The sequence below is a fragment of the Chiloscyllium plagiosum genome, chromosome 41 (assembly GCF_004010195.1).
Source record: "Chiloscyllium plagiosum isolate BGI_BamShark_2017 chromosome 41, ASM401019v2, whole genome shotgun sequence".
In the NCBI taxonomy this organism is placed as follows: Eukaryota; Metazoa; Chordata; class Chondrichthyes; order Orectolobiformes; family Hemiscylliidae; genus Chiloscyllium; species Chiloscyllium plagiosum.
The window spans coordinates 11,435,475-11,449,682 of record NC_057750.1 but is presented as its reverse complement, the minus strand read 5'-3'; the positions used below and the strand labels follow the sequence as shown (position 1 = coordinate 11,449,682).

Here is a 14,208-nt window from a genome sequence, read left to right as displayed (position 1 = left end):
GAATCTATGTTGCTGAATAGCTTTTCCAGAGTTGTCATGGACAGGAAGGACCAAATATCCTCTTTCTATACTGTAAGATTCTTTGATTATTTATTACTCAACTAAAACCTGAAACAGATGAGCACATTTCTACTTGTAGCATCTTGCTGTGCATGATTTGTCAGCTGTTTCTCACTTTACAGCAGGCATTACATGCTTCAAATACTTCAATGGCTGAAAAGCAGTGTAGGATGTCCTTTTTTAAAATTCATTCTTTTGCATGATTTGGTTAGGCCACAATTTGTTACCCATTTCAAATTGCCCTTGACAGTATGGTTGAAAGACACCTTCTTGAACCATCGCTGTTCATGTGGTATAGGTTCAACCAAATGCTGTTAAGAAAACAGTTCCAGGATTTTGACCGAGTGACAGTCAAGGAATGGCACAATATAGTTCCAAGTCAGGGTTGCGTAGTGTGTAGCCTTCAGGTGGTGGTAGTCTCATGCCCTTGTTTTTTTTATATAGATGTTTAAGGCCACAAGTTTGGAAGATGCTAGCAAAGGAGACTTGTAGAGTTGCTGCATTTTGTAGATGATACACACTACTGCCAGATATGAAGAGTGAATGTTTCCAGATAGCACATCCTTATGGACCGTTTGAGTGAGGTTGCTTACAAATACACCCACTTTAACTCCTGTGCTAACCTATCACTTGGTTCAGAAGCAAAATGAATCTTTCACTGAAATTGCAGGCTATCAGCAATTAGAGAGCTACACTTTAAGCTGCCAAACTATTCAACGCTACTAATCCTGATTTCCATGTTAGAGTAAGAACATAGAGGGATTAGAGAAGATGAAAGAAAGATTTGTAGGGAGAATGCAAGAACTGAGAGGTGATACCTAACAGGAAAGACTGAACAGACTGAGACTCTTCTCTCTGGAAAAGGGAAGGGTGAAAAGCGAGCTAATAGAGGACTGCTCAAGATTTTAGAAAGGTTTGATAAGATGAACATGTTCCAACCTTGCAGTGTAGGCCAAAACTAGCATACATAAATAAAAATAGCGAATGATAAAGCCAATACCAAATTTAGAAGAAACTTCTTTTTCCAGAGAGTAGTTAGAATGTGGATCTGTCTGAGAGAAGGTGCGGTTGCAGCAAAAAATAATCTGAATGCACGTAGCCCAATTAGTAGCATTTTTGTATCAGTCTAATGGAATGTCTCTCTCCAGGACTTAGAATAAAAATCAAGGCTAGAGGAGTGGTGCACTGTCAGAAGTGCCATCTTTCAGATGAAACATTAAAACCAAAGTCCCATCTGTCTAATTGGATGAATGTAAATGATCCTAAGCACCATTTTCAAGGATAATATGGGAGTCCTCTTCAGCGTCCTATTATTCCTCAATCAATATAGCATAAAAATATTATCTGGTCATTAACACATTACTGTTTCTGGGAACTTGCTGTACACAGGTTGATTGCTGTGTTTTCTATATTATGCAAGTTACCAGACCTCAAAAAGTACATCCATGGCTGTAAATTTCTTTGAGACGTTTAGTGATTGTGAAATACATTACATAACTGTAGAGTCTTTGTTTTTCTTTTCTTATTATTTGAGGGAAAGCTGTGTAAAACACATAAGAGGGAAAGGGATAAAAGGCTGTGCTAATAGGGTTAAGTATAAAGTGGCTGGACAGATGCATAAACAAAGGCATAGACTGGAGGGTTGTGTTGGATATTCTGTACATTTTCTCTCACAGTATCTGCTGCAGACATTGTTCCTATCACAATCAAAAATAAAGGTTATGTGTTAGATGAAGCAGCAGCCAGCAATTTTATTTGTATGGGCAAGTTATTTGTTATTTCCTGTTTTAGTGACTTCCCATTAATGAAGCTGTTAGATAACCCACAAGATGATGAGTTCACTGGTAATAGTAACTTTAACATTGATTGGATCATTGTTTCATTTTTAGACTGATTTCAAAACTTGTTTGGGGGAAAGTAAATTAAAATAATATAGACAAAAGGTGGATTTAATGAATTTGTATTACTGACATAACATTATGCTGTCTTCTATCCTGGTGGTTAACTCACAAAGTTTGGTTCAGTTTGTGACCTGGGTCTTGACGTTCCTTGGCATGAACTTTCCTGACCAGTATGCTGCAGAGCCCAGACCTTTGATAGGACAGCATAGAGGGAATCAGTATCAAACCCTGTGCTGCATCTATTCTGGCAGTGTTTGATAGAGGAAGCTTTGTTTCATACATTGATATGTATATGCTGAATTAGACAGCAAAAGACGTTTATAGATTATTTTGTAACTCTATAGTATAGTACAACCATCAGTTTCTACCTTTTCTTTCTCAACCCTTTGTCCAGAAGCCAACGCCCCACTGAAGAAGAAGTCAACTCTTTCTTTTTTATTTTAAGAATGCCATCACCAAATCACCCAATTAACAGGTAACAAACACTACCCATCGGGAAAACTCAGCATTTTTTTTTATAATCAGAAGACACTATCCATCCAGAAAACTCAGCTCTTAAATACAAAGTGTAATGAGTTTCAACTTCTCTCAATCAACTCTGCAGATGATTTTTTGAACCTCAAAGGGACCTGCATCTCTAACTCTGACAGTCCTACTGTATCTAACACCATCCTGTAACTGCCCGAGTGTTTGAGCAGACAGTAAAGAGAGACCTTTTCTCTGTATCTCACCCATACTCTACGTATCTAGGGAATGTTTGTTGGGCCATTGTAAAAGGAGCTTTACTAAATCTGCATCATATTATTCCTTAATGAAAGTGTTGATGAAAGGTAGAATCAAATACAACATATGTCCATTTTTCTGACTCACCTAATTTTACATCTCCATTGTCATTGATAAGAATATTTGCTCCCTGCAGTGAGAAAATAAAACAGGTTAGTGTCACTCAAAAGACCACAGGCAATTCGTCTTGCTTGAGCAACATTGTTCTATTTATGGTGTAGACATGTTCATGTGCCCACAGTGCAAACATATACTTTAATTGTAGACATGGATATACACTGACTCAGAATGAACTAGTGGACATACACTCCGATACAAATGCTGAGGAGATGAGGAGATTTTAAAGAATTCTAATGGTGAAGGATTTTGATAAGAACAAATGAGAAACTGTTTGCAGAAGGATCGGTGCCCAGAGGTAATAGCATGAAAACATTTTACTTCACAGTGTGTCATTATTATCTGGAATGAAAGGGTAGTAAAAGCAGATTCAATTGTAACATTCAAAAAGGAATTGGAAGCAATGTTAGAAAGAAATTGATTTGCAGGGTTATGAGGATCGGGCAGAGAGATGAAATTAATTGGATAGTTCAACCAAAGATCATACACAGGCAGGATAGGCTGAATGTCTCCTGTTTTGTGTCATTTATTAGCTTGATAAACACATACACTTACGTGGATGTGCATCCACACATGTGGATCTAGCCATGCTTTGTTCTGCGTATTTTATTTGGTGCAGTGACAGGACCCTTACCCAAGGCGCATACACTCAGTCCTCATTATCCACTGATTTACTGCCTGACGGTCCAAACACTTGTGAGGTTGGCCCAGACCCATTTTTGTTTCTCCATGGTTTTGTCCAATTTGCTTCGGTAATCATCACATGATGATTCATGATACTCAGGAATATATAGAACATAGAACAGTATGGCGCAGGAAGAGGCCCTTTGGCCCACAATGTTGTGCCAAACATGACGCCAAGTTAAACTAATCGTGGGCAGCACGGTGGCACAGTGGTTAGCACTGCTGCCTCATCGCGCCAGAGACCCGGATTCAATTCCCGCCTCAGGTGACTGTCTGTGTGGAGTTTGCACATTCTCCCAGTGTCTGCGTGGGTTTCCTCCGGGTGCTCCGGTTTCCTCCCACAGTCCAAAAATGTGCAGGTTAGTTGAATTAGCCATGCTAAATTGCCCGTAGTGTTAGGTGCAGGGGTAAACGTAGGGGAATGGGTCTGGGTGGGCGCACTTCAGTGGGTCGGTGTGGACTTGTTGGGCCGAAGGGCCTATTTCCACACTCTAAGTTTCCACACTTTCTGCCTGTCCATAGTCCATATCCATGCGTGTCCATATCTTTGCTTGCGTGTGTCTAAAAGACACTTGAACACCCAAATCTAAAAGCCCCTTATATGCCCAAAGCGCCTTAAACACCACTTAAATGTATTCATGTTTTAATTATTTATTATCTGTAGAAAGTCTGAGCCCCATCCCTTGTGAGTAATGAGGACTGAGTGTAGTTACATTGATGGAGAAAGGAGTAGCTCAAAAGGACATCCAGTCAATAACTTTCAGAATCACAATCAATGTTGTCATCCAAGTCAAGGTAGGTGAAAACATATAAAAGATGGAAACTTATTGGAAGCCTCTAGGTTTGTCATAAATAATGCCATTTATTTCAGTTTGAAGTATTTGGAGTAACATTGCCAGACTTAGCACTAATGAATGCTGGAGAACTGCAACACTCTGTGTATATTAATCATACCATGTAAGGTATAAAAGGTACACCATATCCAGTTTACATTAACCAAACTGCATGTAGAACATGAGATAAATCATACCCTACAATGTGTGCTGTATATTACATGTAACATATCCATGTCATGCATTTTTTATACTGTACCAATCAAAATAATAATAACTGACTATATTAACTACGCCTCCCATCACCTAAATGTTCTAAGTACTGCATATAGTTGACTGAACTACTGCATTTAGTGAACATTACCAGGAGTTTATCACCAGTTTACAATTTGGAATGCAGTGTCTGAACTAATGAAGCTTATCACCATAACATATTGCATGTGCTCTAACCAAAGGCAGGTCCCAACTTACTGTCTACTGATGTTTCCTCTTCAACAATTTTTTTTGGCAGTTTTTATTAGTGGTGGTTTGCCATTTCCTTCCACTCTCAGGAGCAGAGCAAGGAGAGAGATCTCGAGTCTAACTCAACTGGAACACCAATTCTCAAATAAGAAAGTTAGAGCAGGTGACTTCAGTTTGGTGCTGGCTTCAAAGAGCCTTCACGTTGCTCAGCGCAAAATAGTCAGGCCAAGATCAATGAGCACGAGCTGCACATAGACATCATCCACATACATTGTCATCTAATATTTGCCAACCTTCAAGATCCTTATGATACATCTCTGATCCATTTAAGGACAATTAGGAAGCATAGGTTGCATTGCAAGGGTGCATCAGTAACTAGCACTGAAAGGCTTTTACAAGGACACTTTGTAGGCATCAATGAGGGGTCTGAGCACTTCTTGTCTATGTCTGTTCGGTTATTCAAGGGCTTGGCAGTTGACAGTCCATTTGGGTCCATCCAGCCAAACTAAGTGGGAAGGTATTCTCATGGAAAGGAGATTTGGGAACTTATTTGTGTGGATTGGACGGTCCAGGCTGGGGGAAGGGGCGATGACAGCAAAGAAGGGGAACAGCCATATTTGCAAGGAGGTCTATGGTAAAGCATGGAAGGAAACAGGGTAATACGAAAAGGGGGTCATCCAGTCAGGAATGTCCTTACTATAAAGTGGAGGCAGTATATTCCACATTTAGCACAATCACCTCATATGCCAGGGACTAAGGGAAAAAAATGGGTAGGAGAAGGTTCATGTAGATGGATCAGTTAGTGACCTGGGAGGTGTGAATCCTATGGGGTTTATGGGAAGAGCTATGAGGAAGGACATATGGAAATAACACACAGAGGCAGAGACTAGAAGCCAAGAAGTGTTTACTGCGCCTTCCATCATGGTAGAAATTGACAGTATACCCCAGGGGAAGAAAATGGCGCTGACCAGACTCAGAGTGAGTAGGATAAGTGTCTTGACTTATGAGGGAGGGGGTCTGCAAACCATATCGATGTGAAGGCCTTTAGAGGGCAAGAATATTACACAGAAACACATGCACTGTATGGGACACAGACGTGTGCGCCATCTAATCCCTAGTGATCCTAATGCATTGGCTCCCTGTAAACCTCTGTGCCCCATACACTGCTGATCACTTAATTTCAGTTACCTCTGGAAATCTCTGGGAGGAATTTTCTGAGGAAGCGTGTTTGTGCTTCTTTCTCTGGCTGGGTGTCTCCTGGCATCACCCTGTCTTCTTTTGAGGAAGGGCTGCCTGGAGTGCACTTCAGGTTCCCATCCCTCTGTTGCCATACCTTAGGTCCTGAGGACTGATGGCCGGTGCAATAGAATGAAGATGTGTGCACGATTTCAGCAGATCCTGAAGCTTCTGGACCTTGGCTCTCCAAAGCACCCAGATGACTTCAAGCTTGAGGCAACTGGGTCCCCATAGCAATAGCTGCACTCCTGCAGCCTCTGGGCTATGAGGATCTTTGCCTGCCACATTCCTGCCTGTCATTACTGACAAAGCCTCTGATTGCTAAAACCAAAGGGTCCCCTCATGTCTGGAAGTGAGCATGTGCCTGGTCTCCAGCAGGCCTCCAAGTACCAGCAGCCTGCATTGTTTCTTCCTCAGTCAGCAGCAGGATTGTATGCAGTGAAGTTTGAGACCTCACCGGCTTGTGCTCTTTCTAAGCATGATGTTCCCACCCAGGTGAAAGCTTCTAAACTGATGGGGATGCAGAAGGCAGCCTTGCTAATGCTACCTCTGAGAAAACAACAAAACAAGAAATTTCTGGAAAACATCTGCAGGTCTGGCAGCACCTGAGGGGAGAAAGCACAGGTAACGCTTCGGGTCCAGTGACCCTCCTTCAGAAAGATATTTTCTTTCTCAGAGGTTGAGGTGATAGCTTCTAGCAGTGCAGCCCATTTCTCATCCCGTTGCTACCTGCTTGATATAGTGGAGAGGTTGTGTCATGGCAAGTGGCTAGAACCGTTGTGCAATGAATGACACCAATCATGGGGTTAATGTGAGAACTGCAGTAGAATGAAGAATGATATTTATCTGTTTTGCGGGACTTGGATGTGTTAGCCTCACTGCAGGACTGATCCAGGGCATCTCCTGCAATGAATAGGATTCTCTCCTCATAGCAGTGAGGACCCTGACACCTCCACACATTCAGGTTCTTTCTTCTGTCTACTGGACTGCCTTCTCCTGGAATGAGAGAGGGGGGGAGGGATTGAGTGAGATGAAAGTAGTTGGTATACCTGTTAGTACTGGTGCAGGTGATTGAAAGGAAGTGAGGTGTCCTGGGCAGTGCAGAGACAATACAGAAGATTCAGAGGAAACAAGAGTGAGTGAGGGAAGATGTTGAATTGTGAGGATGGCAGAACATGAACCTTGGTGGGAGGTAGGTACATAGATAACTGAGATAGAGTGAGCGTGAGGTGTTGGAAAGAAGTGTGGCACTTACCTTGACAGGACATAGAAGGTTATTGATCCTCTGGTGGTTCCTCTGTACTGACCGGAGTGGCAACCTCAGACCAAGCTGCTACAGTCTGAGCACTATAACCTCCTCTGCTGGTCCTAAAGGAGGAGCACTCTCTTCTGGGCCACTCTACCCACCAGGATCTCCATGTCCCTGTCAGAGAATCATGACACCACCTTCCCCTTCTCTGACGTCTTCTGACTGAATATCCGTCACCAAGTAGGCCAAGACCTGGTATATAGTGGACTTTTAAATGTGGTGTGCGTGCCAGGAATGCTGGTCTTTTGGCAGATATCCAATGAGCGAAGAGTTCTTCCAGGAATATCATATGATAAATAGCAACTTATCCCAGCAATTTATCCACAGATCATTAGACAAAGAAGCAGATGTAGGCCCACCAAATGTGCTCCGCTATTCAATGAGGACATGGCTCACTCTCATTGTAATGAGTGTCAGTGTAACTAATCCCTTGTATTATTTCTCATCGTATGGAATTCTAAAAATGTTTCAGAGTGCTCTGCCTACAACTCTTGAACTCCAATGACTCCTATCAGGCCAACACATGATTGGTTAAGTGACCAGTTGATCTCTTTTCAGTGATGTTAGTGGAGACAGGAGCATCATGCATGAAGATAATCTATAGAATCATTGGAAAACTGTTCAATCTAAACCACCTTCAATCCTAAACCAAAATCACTTCAACCTCAACCATTGAGCTCCAGTATACAAATGACAGTTCTGCATGCTCAGTCAGAAACTGAGTTCCAGGTCACTGTCAACTTTTCCAAATCATATGAAAAAAATGGGCTCTTCACTAAACACATATAAACTAAGGTTCTCTTTCCAACCAAAATGTGGAATAGAGATTCAAGATCAAGCATGGTAAGGTCCTAGGGAGTGTTGCTGAACAAACAGACCTTGCAGTGCAGGTTCATAGCTCCTTGAAAGTAGAGTTGCAGGTAGATAGGATAGTGATGAAGGCATATGGTATGCTTTCCTTTATTGATCAGAGCATTGAGTATAGGAGTTGGGAAGTCATATTGTGGCTGTACAGGATGTTTATTAGGCCACTTTTGGAATATTGCATGCAATTCTGGTCTCCTTCCTATCTGAAGGATGGTGTGAAACTTGAAAGGGTTCAGAAAAGATTCACAAGCATGTTGCCAGGGTTGGAGGACAGGGAGAGGCTGAATAGGCTGGGGCTGTTTTCCCTGGAGTGTTGAAGGCTGAGGGGTGACCTCTTAGAGGCTTATAAAATCATGAGGGGCATGGATAGGATAAATAGACAAGGTCTTTGCCCTGGGGTGGGGGAGTCCAGATCGAGAGGGCCTAGGTTTAGGGTGAGGGGGGAAAGATATAAAAGAGACCTAAGGGGCAACATTTTCACGTAGAGGGTGGTGAGTATATGGAATGAGCTGCCAGAGGAAGTGGTGGAGTCTGGTACACTAACATTTAAAAGGCATCTGGATGGGTATATGAATAGGAAGGGTTTGGAGGGATATGGGCCAAGTGCTGGCAAATAGAACTAGATTAAGTTGGGATATCTGGTCGGCATGGACAAGTTGGACCGAAGGGTCTGTTTCCGTGCTGTATATCTTTGAGTCTATGATTCTGTAAGATTGGGCTAGAATCAGATGAGAGGGCATCACTGGGATAATGAAGTTAGTTAATGAGACAAGATGCGTAATACATGGCGAAAGACCTTGCTCACTTTCCCGACAAGAAACCCTTCAAAAACTTGATGGAAGTGACACTTAGCCAGAAAAGATTCAGCCTTTGTAACTTGTTGCCCATATTTCCCACTCAATTTTGTTAGTTTAATATCATGATGTCATTGCATACTCTGTTCACTAGATGACATAGTGGAGCAGATTTTTTTTTTAAAACTCCCAATTAGTCAGAGTTGTACAAGTAGACCCGTCAGTCCAGCTCATCCGCGCCAACCAGACATCCCAATCTGACCGAATCCCATTTGCCAGCATTTGGCCCACATCCCTCTGAATCCCTCCCATTAATCTACTTATCCAAATGCCTTATAAATGTTGTTATTGTACCCATCTCCATCACTTCATCTGGCAGCCTGTTCCATACATGTATCACTTTCTGCGTGGAAAAGTTACCCCTCAGGTTCTTTTTAAAATCTTTCCCCTCTCACCTTAAATCTATGCCTTCTAATTATGGACTCCCTTATCCCTGGAAAAAGACAATAACTATTCAGCCTATCCATGCCCCTCATGATTTTATAAACCTCTATAATATTACCCCTCAGCCTATGAGGCGCCAGGGAAAGTAACCCCAGCCTATTCAGCCTCTTCCTATAACTCAAGCCCTCTAGCCCAGCAACATTCTTGTAAGTTTTTTCTGCAGCCTCTCAAGTTTAACAACATCCTTCCTATAGAAGGGTGACCAGAATTGTATGCAGTATTCTAAAATTGGTCTCATCAATGTCCCGTACAACTGCAACATGACATCGCAATGCCTATAGTCAAAACTCTGACCAATGAAGGCAAGCGTGCCAAATGCCTTCTTCACTATCTGGAGTAACTGCAACTCAATTTTCAAGGAACTATGCACCTGCATCCCCAGGTCTGTAGTGCGCAACAGTCCACAGGGCCCTACCATTACTTGTATAAGTCCTGCCTTATCAGAGTGTAAACACATCATATTTATCTAAAGTAAACTCCATTTGCCACTCCTTGGCCCATTAGCCTATCCGAACAAGGTTCTATTGTAATCTGAGATAACCTTCTTCACTGTCCACTATTTTGGTGTCATCTCCTTGCTGACCATAACTTCTTTATTCACACCCAAGTCATTTATGTAAGTGATGAAAAGCAAAGAGCCCAACACAGATCCTGTGGCACACCACTTGTCACAGGCCTCCAGTCCAAAAAGCAACCTTCTACCACCACCCTTCATCTCCTACATTCAAGCCAATTTTGTGTCCAACTGGCTAGCTCACCCAGATGCCATGTGATCTAACCTTACTAACCAATCTACCTTGTCAAACACCTTGCTGAAGACCAAATAGACAACGTCTACCACCCTGCCTTTAGCAATCTTCTTTATCACCTCTTCAATAAACTCAATCAAGTTAGTGAGACACAATTTCCTATGTTGTCTATCCCTAATCAGTCCTTACCTTTCTGAATACATGTAAATCCTGTTCCTCAGGACTCCTCCAACAACTTAGCCATCACTGATATAAGGCTCACTGCTCTACAGTTCCCTGGCTTTTCCTTACAACCTTTCTTAAATAAGGTACCACATTATCCAACCTCCAGTCTTCTGGAGCCTCATCCGTGGCTGTCAATGACACAAGGGGCCCATCAATCCTTTCGCTAGCTTTCCACAAAGCTCAGGAAAACACCCGATCAGGTCCAGGGGATTTATCTACCATTGAGTTTTAATACCTTCAGCACCTATAATATGAACTCTTTTCAAGACATCACGAAATAACTCCATACAGGCCGACATGCCGTCATCAAATCACCCTTTATTTACATGCAGAGGGTCCTTGACACTGATCTAGCTCCCTCTGATGCTCCTGTTCTTTCTGCTGAGACTCCTGTGTTTTTTAAAAATTCTCCCACACTTCCACTGCACCAAAAGGGGGTCCAGCAGTCGTGTTTACATTTCCCCGAATCAGCTGTGGCTGTGTGAGTATGTGTAGTGACTCAATAAAAATACACCATTGTGCAAAAACATTATTCTACATTTTTCACTGAGAATAAGGGGACTAAATCAAAATAAAGTTGGCGGGGAAAATAAGGCACTCTATTCTCATCAGTGCCCACCTCTCCCTAAAAACTCAGAGCACTGGTAGAACCACATGCACCCTTTTCAATGAAATGTGGGTTTCAATGTAAACACAGAAGGGGGAACAGGCAGAGAGTTCTGTTCTTACCTGTCACCTAGGATTCCCTGAATGGACCAGATTAACAGCCCCAATCAGGGAACTCATATTCTATGAGGTTCACCTGCCTGAACTCGTTTACAATCACTATTTCCCCAAGTTCACTCGCTTCCAGGTCCTTCTCCAACTAAATGTTCACTGAGTATCTTACCCATCTCATATGGTTCCAAACATTGACGGCCACATTGATCTGTAAGGGCCCCTATTCTCTCTCTAGTTACTTTTTTGCTGTTAATGTAATGTACTTATACAGTCTCTTTGGATTCTCCTTAACCTACTTAAAGCTATTTCATGTTCCCTAATTGCCATCCTAATTTCTCCCTAAAGTATGTTCCTACTGCGTTTATATTCATCAAGGGATTCACTTGATCCCAGTTATCTATATTTGACATATGGCTCCTTCTATTTCGAGACCAGAGCTTCAATTTCTCTAGTTATCCAGTATTCCCTACACCTACCAGCCTTGCTGTTCACATGAACAGGGACATACTGTCTGCACTAGTTACTCATTTTTAGAAACTTTCCATTTCCCAAATGTTCCTTTCTCAAGTTTTGAAAGTTCATATTTAATATAATCAAAATTAGCCTTACTCCAGTTTAGAACTTTAACTTTTTGATCAGTTTTATCCATTTCTATAACTATTTTAAAACTAATAGAATTATGAAATTTTGCCCCAAAATGCTCCCCCACTGACACCTCAATCACTCTGTCACTGTTTATAAATATTAAAAAACCTTACATTTATCCATATCTTGGACAATACCACAGTTCATTTACTATAACAATAACTGATGCCAGGATAACCTACCTTGATATCTCGGTGTATCTTCCCCTGATTGTGTAGATATTCCAAGCCCTAAAGCGAAACAAAATATAGAAGTTAGAATTAATCTTGAATTATAATATTTTGTTCAATTCTCTTCCCAATATCAAAATGAAAGAAAGGCCTATTTCCACACTGTCGGGACTCTGATCTAAAGACAAAACATACAATGTGGCAAAGATTAGTGGCAAGCCAAAGGACAGAAACTTTTAAAAGCCAAAAAAAATCAAATGATAATACGGAGGAAGCAAATAAACTACAAGGGAAGCTAGCAAGTAAGGTTAAAAGGGACAGTAAGAGCTTCTTTAAAGGGCAGCATGATGGCTCAGTGGTTAGCACTGCTGCCTCACAGCGCCAGGGACCCAGGTTCAATTCCCACCTCGGGCAACTGTCTGTGTGGAATTTGCATATTCTCCCAGTGTCTGTGTGGGTTTCCTCTGGGTACTCTTTTCCTCCCACAGTCCAAAGATGTGCAGGTTAGGTGAACTGGCCGTGCTAAATTGCCCGCGGTGTTAGGTGCAGGGGTAAATGTAAGGGAATGGGTCTGGGTGGGTTGCTCTTCGGAGGGTCGGTGTGGACTTGTTGGGCCGAAGGGCCTGTTTCCACACTACAGCTAAGCTAATCTAATCTATGTTTTTTTAAAAAAAGAGGTAAAGAAAACACAGCCCCTTTAGAGATCAAGGCTGGGGAAATAATAATGGTGAACAAGGAAAGAGCAGAATAAACACTAGAAAACACTTATAGTATTCCTAAAATATTAAGTAAATAGGAATTCAGAGTACTGGGGTAATGGTAAGATTCTTGGTAGTGCAGATGAACAGAGGGATCTCGGTGTCCATGTACACAGATGCCTGAAAGTTGCCACCCAGGTTGATAAGGTTGTTAAGAAGGTGTACGTGTGTTAGCTTTTATTGGTAGAGGGATTGAGTTTTGGAACCATGAGGTCATGCTGCAGCTGTACAAAGCTTTGGTGTGGCTGCACTTGGAGTATTGCGTGCAGTTCTGGTCACCTCATTATAGGAAGGATGTGGAAGCTTTGGAAAGGGTTCAGGAGAGATTTACTAGGATGTTGTCTGGTATGGGGGAATGGTCTTACAAGGAAAGGCTGTGGAACTCGAGGCTGTTTTTGTTAGAGAGAAGAAGGTAGAGAGGTGACTTCATTGATGAGGAGAAAGTGGGGACTGCAGATGCTGGAGATCAGAGTTGAGTGTAGTGCTGGAAAAACACAGCAGGTCAGACAACATCTGAGGAGCAGGAAAATCAATGTTTCAGGCAAAAGCTCTTCGTCAGGAATGAGGCTGGGAGCCTCGGGGGTGGAGAGATAAATGGGAGGGAGGTGGGGCTTGGGGGGGGAGAGATAAAGGGGAGGGAGGGGGGGCTGGGGGGGGGGAGAGCGTGGAGTAACTGAGAGTGCAATAGGTAGATGGAGGTGGGGGTGAAGGTGATAGGTTGGAGAGGAGGGTGGAGCAGATAGGTGGGAAGGAAGATTGACAGGTGGGAAGGAAGATTGACAGATGGGAAAAGTCATGAGGATGGTGCTGAGCTGGATTCTCCTGCTCCTGCCTGATCTGCTGTGCTTTTCCAGCACCATACTCTCGACAGGTGACTTAATTGAGGCATGTAAGATAACCAGAGGGTTAGATAGTTGGACAGTGAGAGCCTTTCTCATCAGATGGTGATGGCTAGCATGAGGGGGCATAGCTTTTAATTGAGGGGTGACAGATGCAGGACAGTTGTCAGAGGTAGTTTCTTTACTCAGAGAGTAGAAGGGGTGTGGAATGCACTGACTACAACAGTAGTAGACTCGCTAACTCTAAGGGCATTTAAATGGTCATTGGATAAACATATGGAATAGTGTAGGTTAGATGGGCTTCAGACTGGTTTCACAGGTCAGTGCAACATCGAGAGCCAAAGGGCTTGTACTGCTGTGTAAAGTTCTATGTTCTAAACAAGGGGCCAAAGGTGGGAAGAGAATAAACACAATGGCTTGAACCTTTCACATTTTTGGCCACGTATGAGCTGCGTTAAAGTTTTTGGAGGGAGTCTTGCTGCAAGGCCTATAAGCTTTTTACTGTGTCTTACCAAACACCTCAAGTACCTGCTGCATGGCATCCCCCTCGTC

The 14,208-nt window shown here is 42.5% G+C and overlaps 1 protein-coding gene across 4 annotated transcripts in view; it reads right to left on the bottom strand.

Moving 5' to 3' along the window:
• Window positions 1–14,208, bottom strand: part of LOC122542857 (mitogen-activated protein kinase kinase kinase kinase 5-like) — a 129,390-nt gene that overhangs the window by 61,125 nt on the left and 54,057 nt on the right. For all 4 annotated transcript variants that reach the window (XM_043680955.1, XM_043680957.1, XM_043680954.1 and 1 more), the window contains exons 6-7: window positions 12,072–12,119; window positions 2,832–2,874 (exon numbers count right to left, since the gene is read on the bottom strand). In XM_043680955.1, the coding sequence (XP_043536890.1) occupies window positions 2,832–2,874; window positions 12,072–12,119 (91 nt within the window). The remainder of the gene's footprint in view (window positions 1–2,831; window positions 2,875–12,071; window positions 12,120–14,208) is intronic.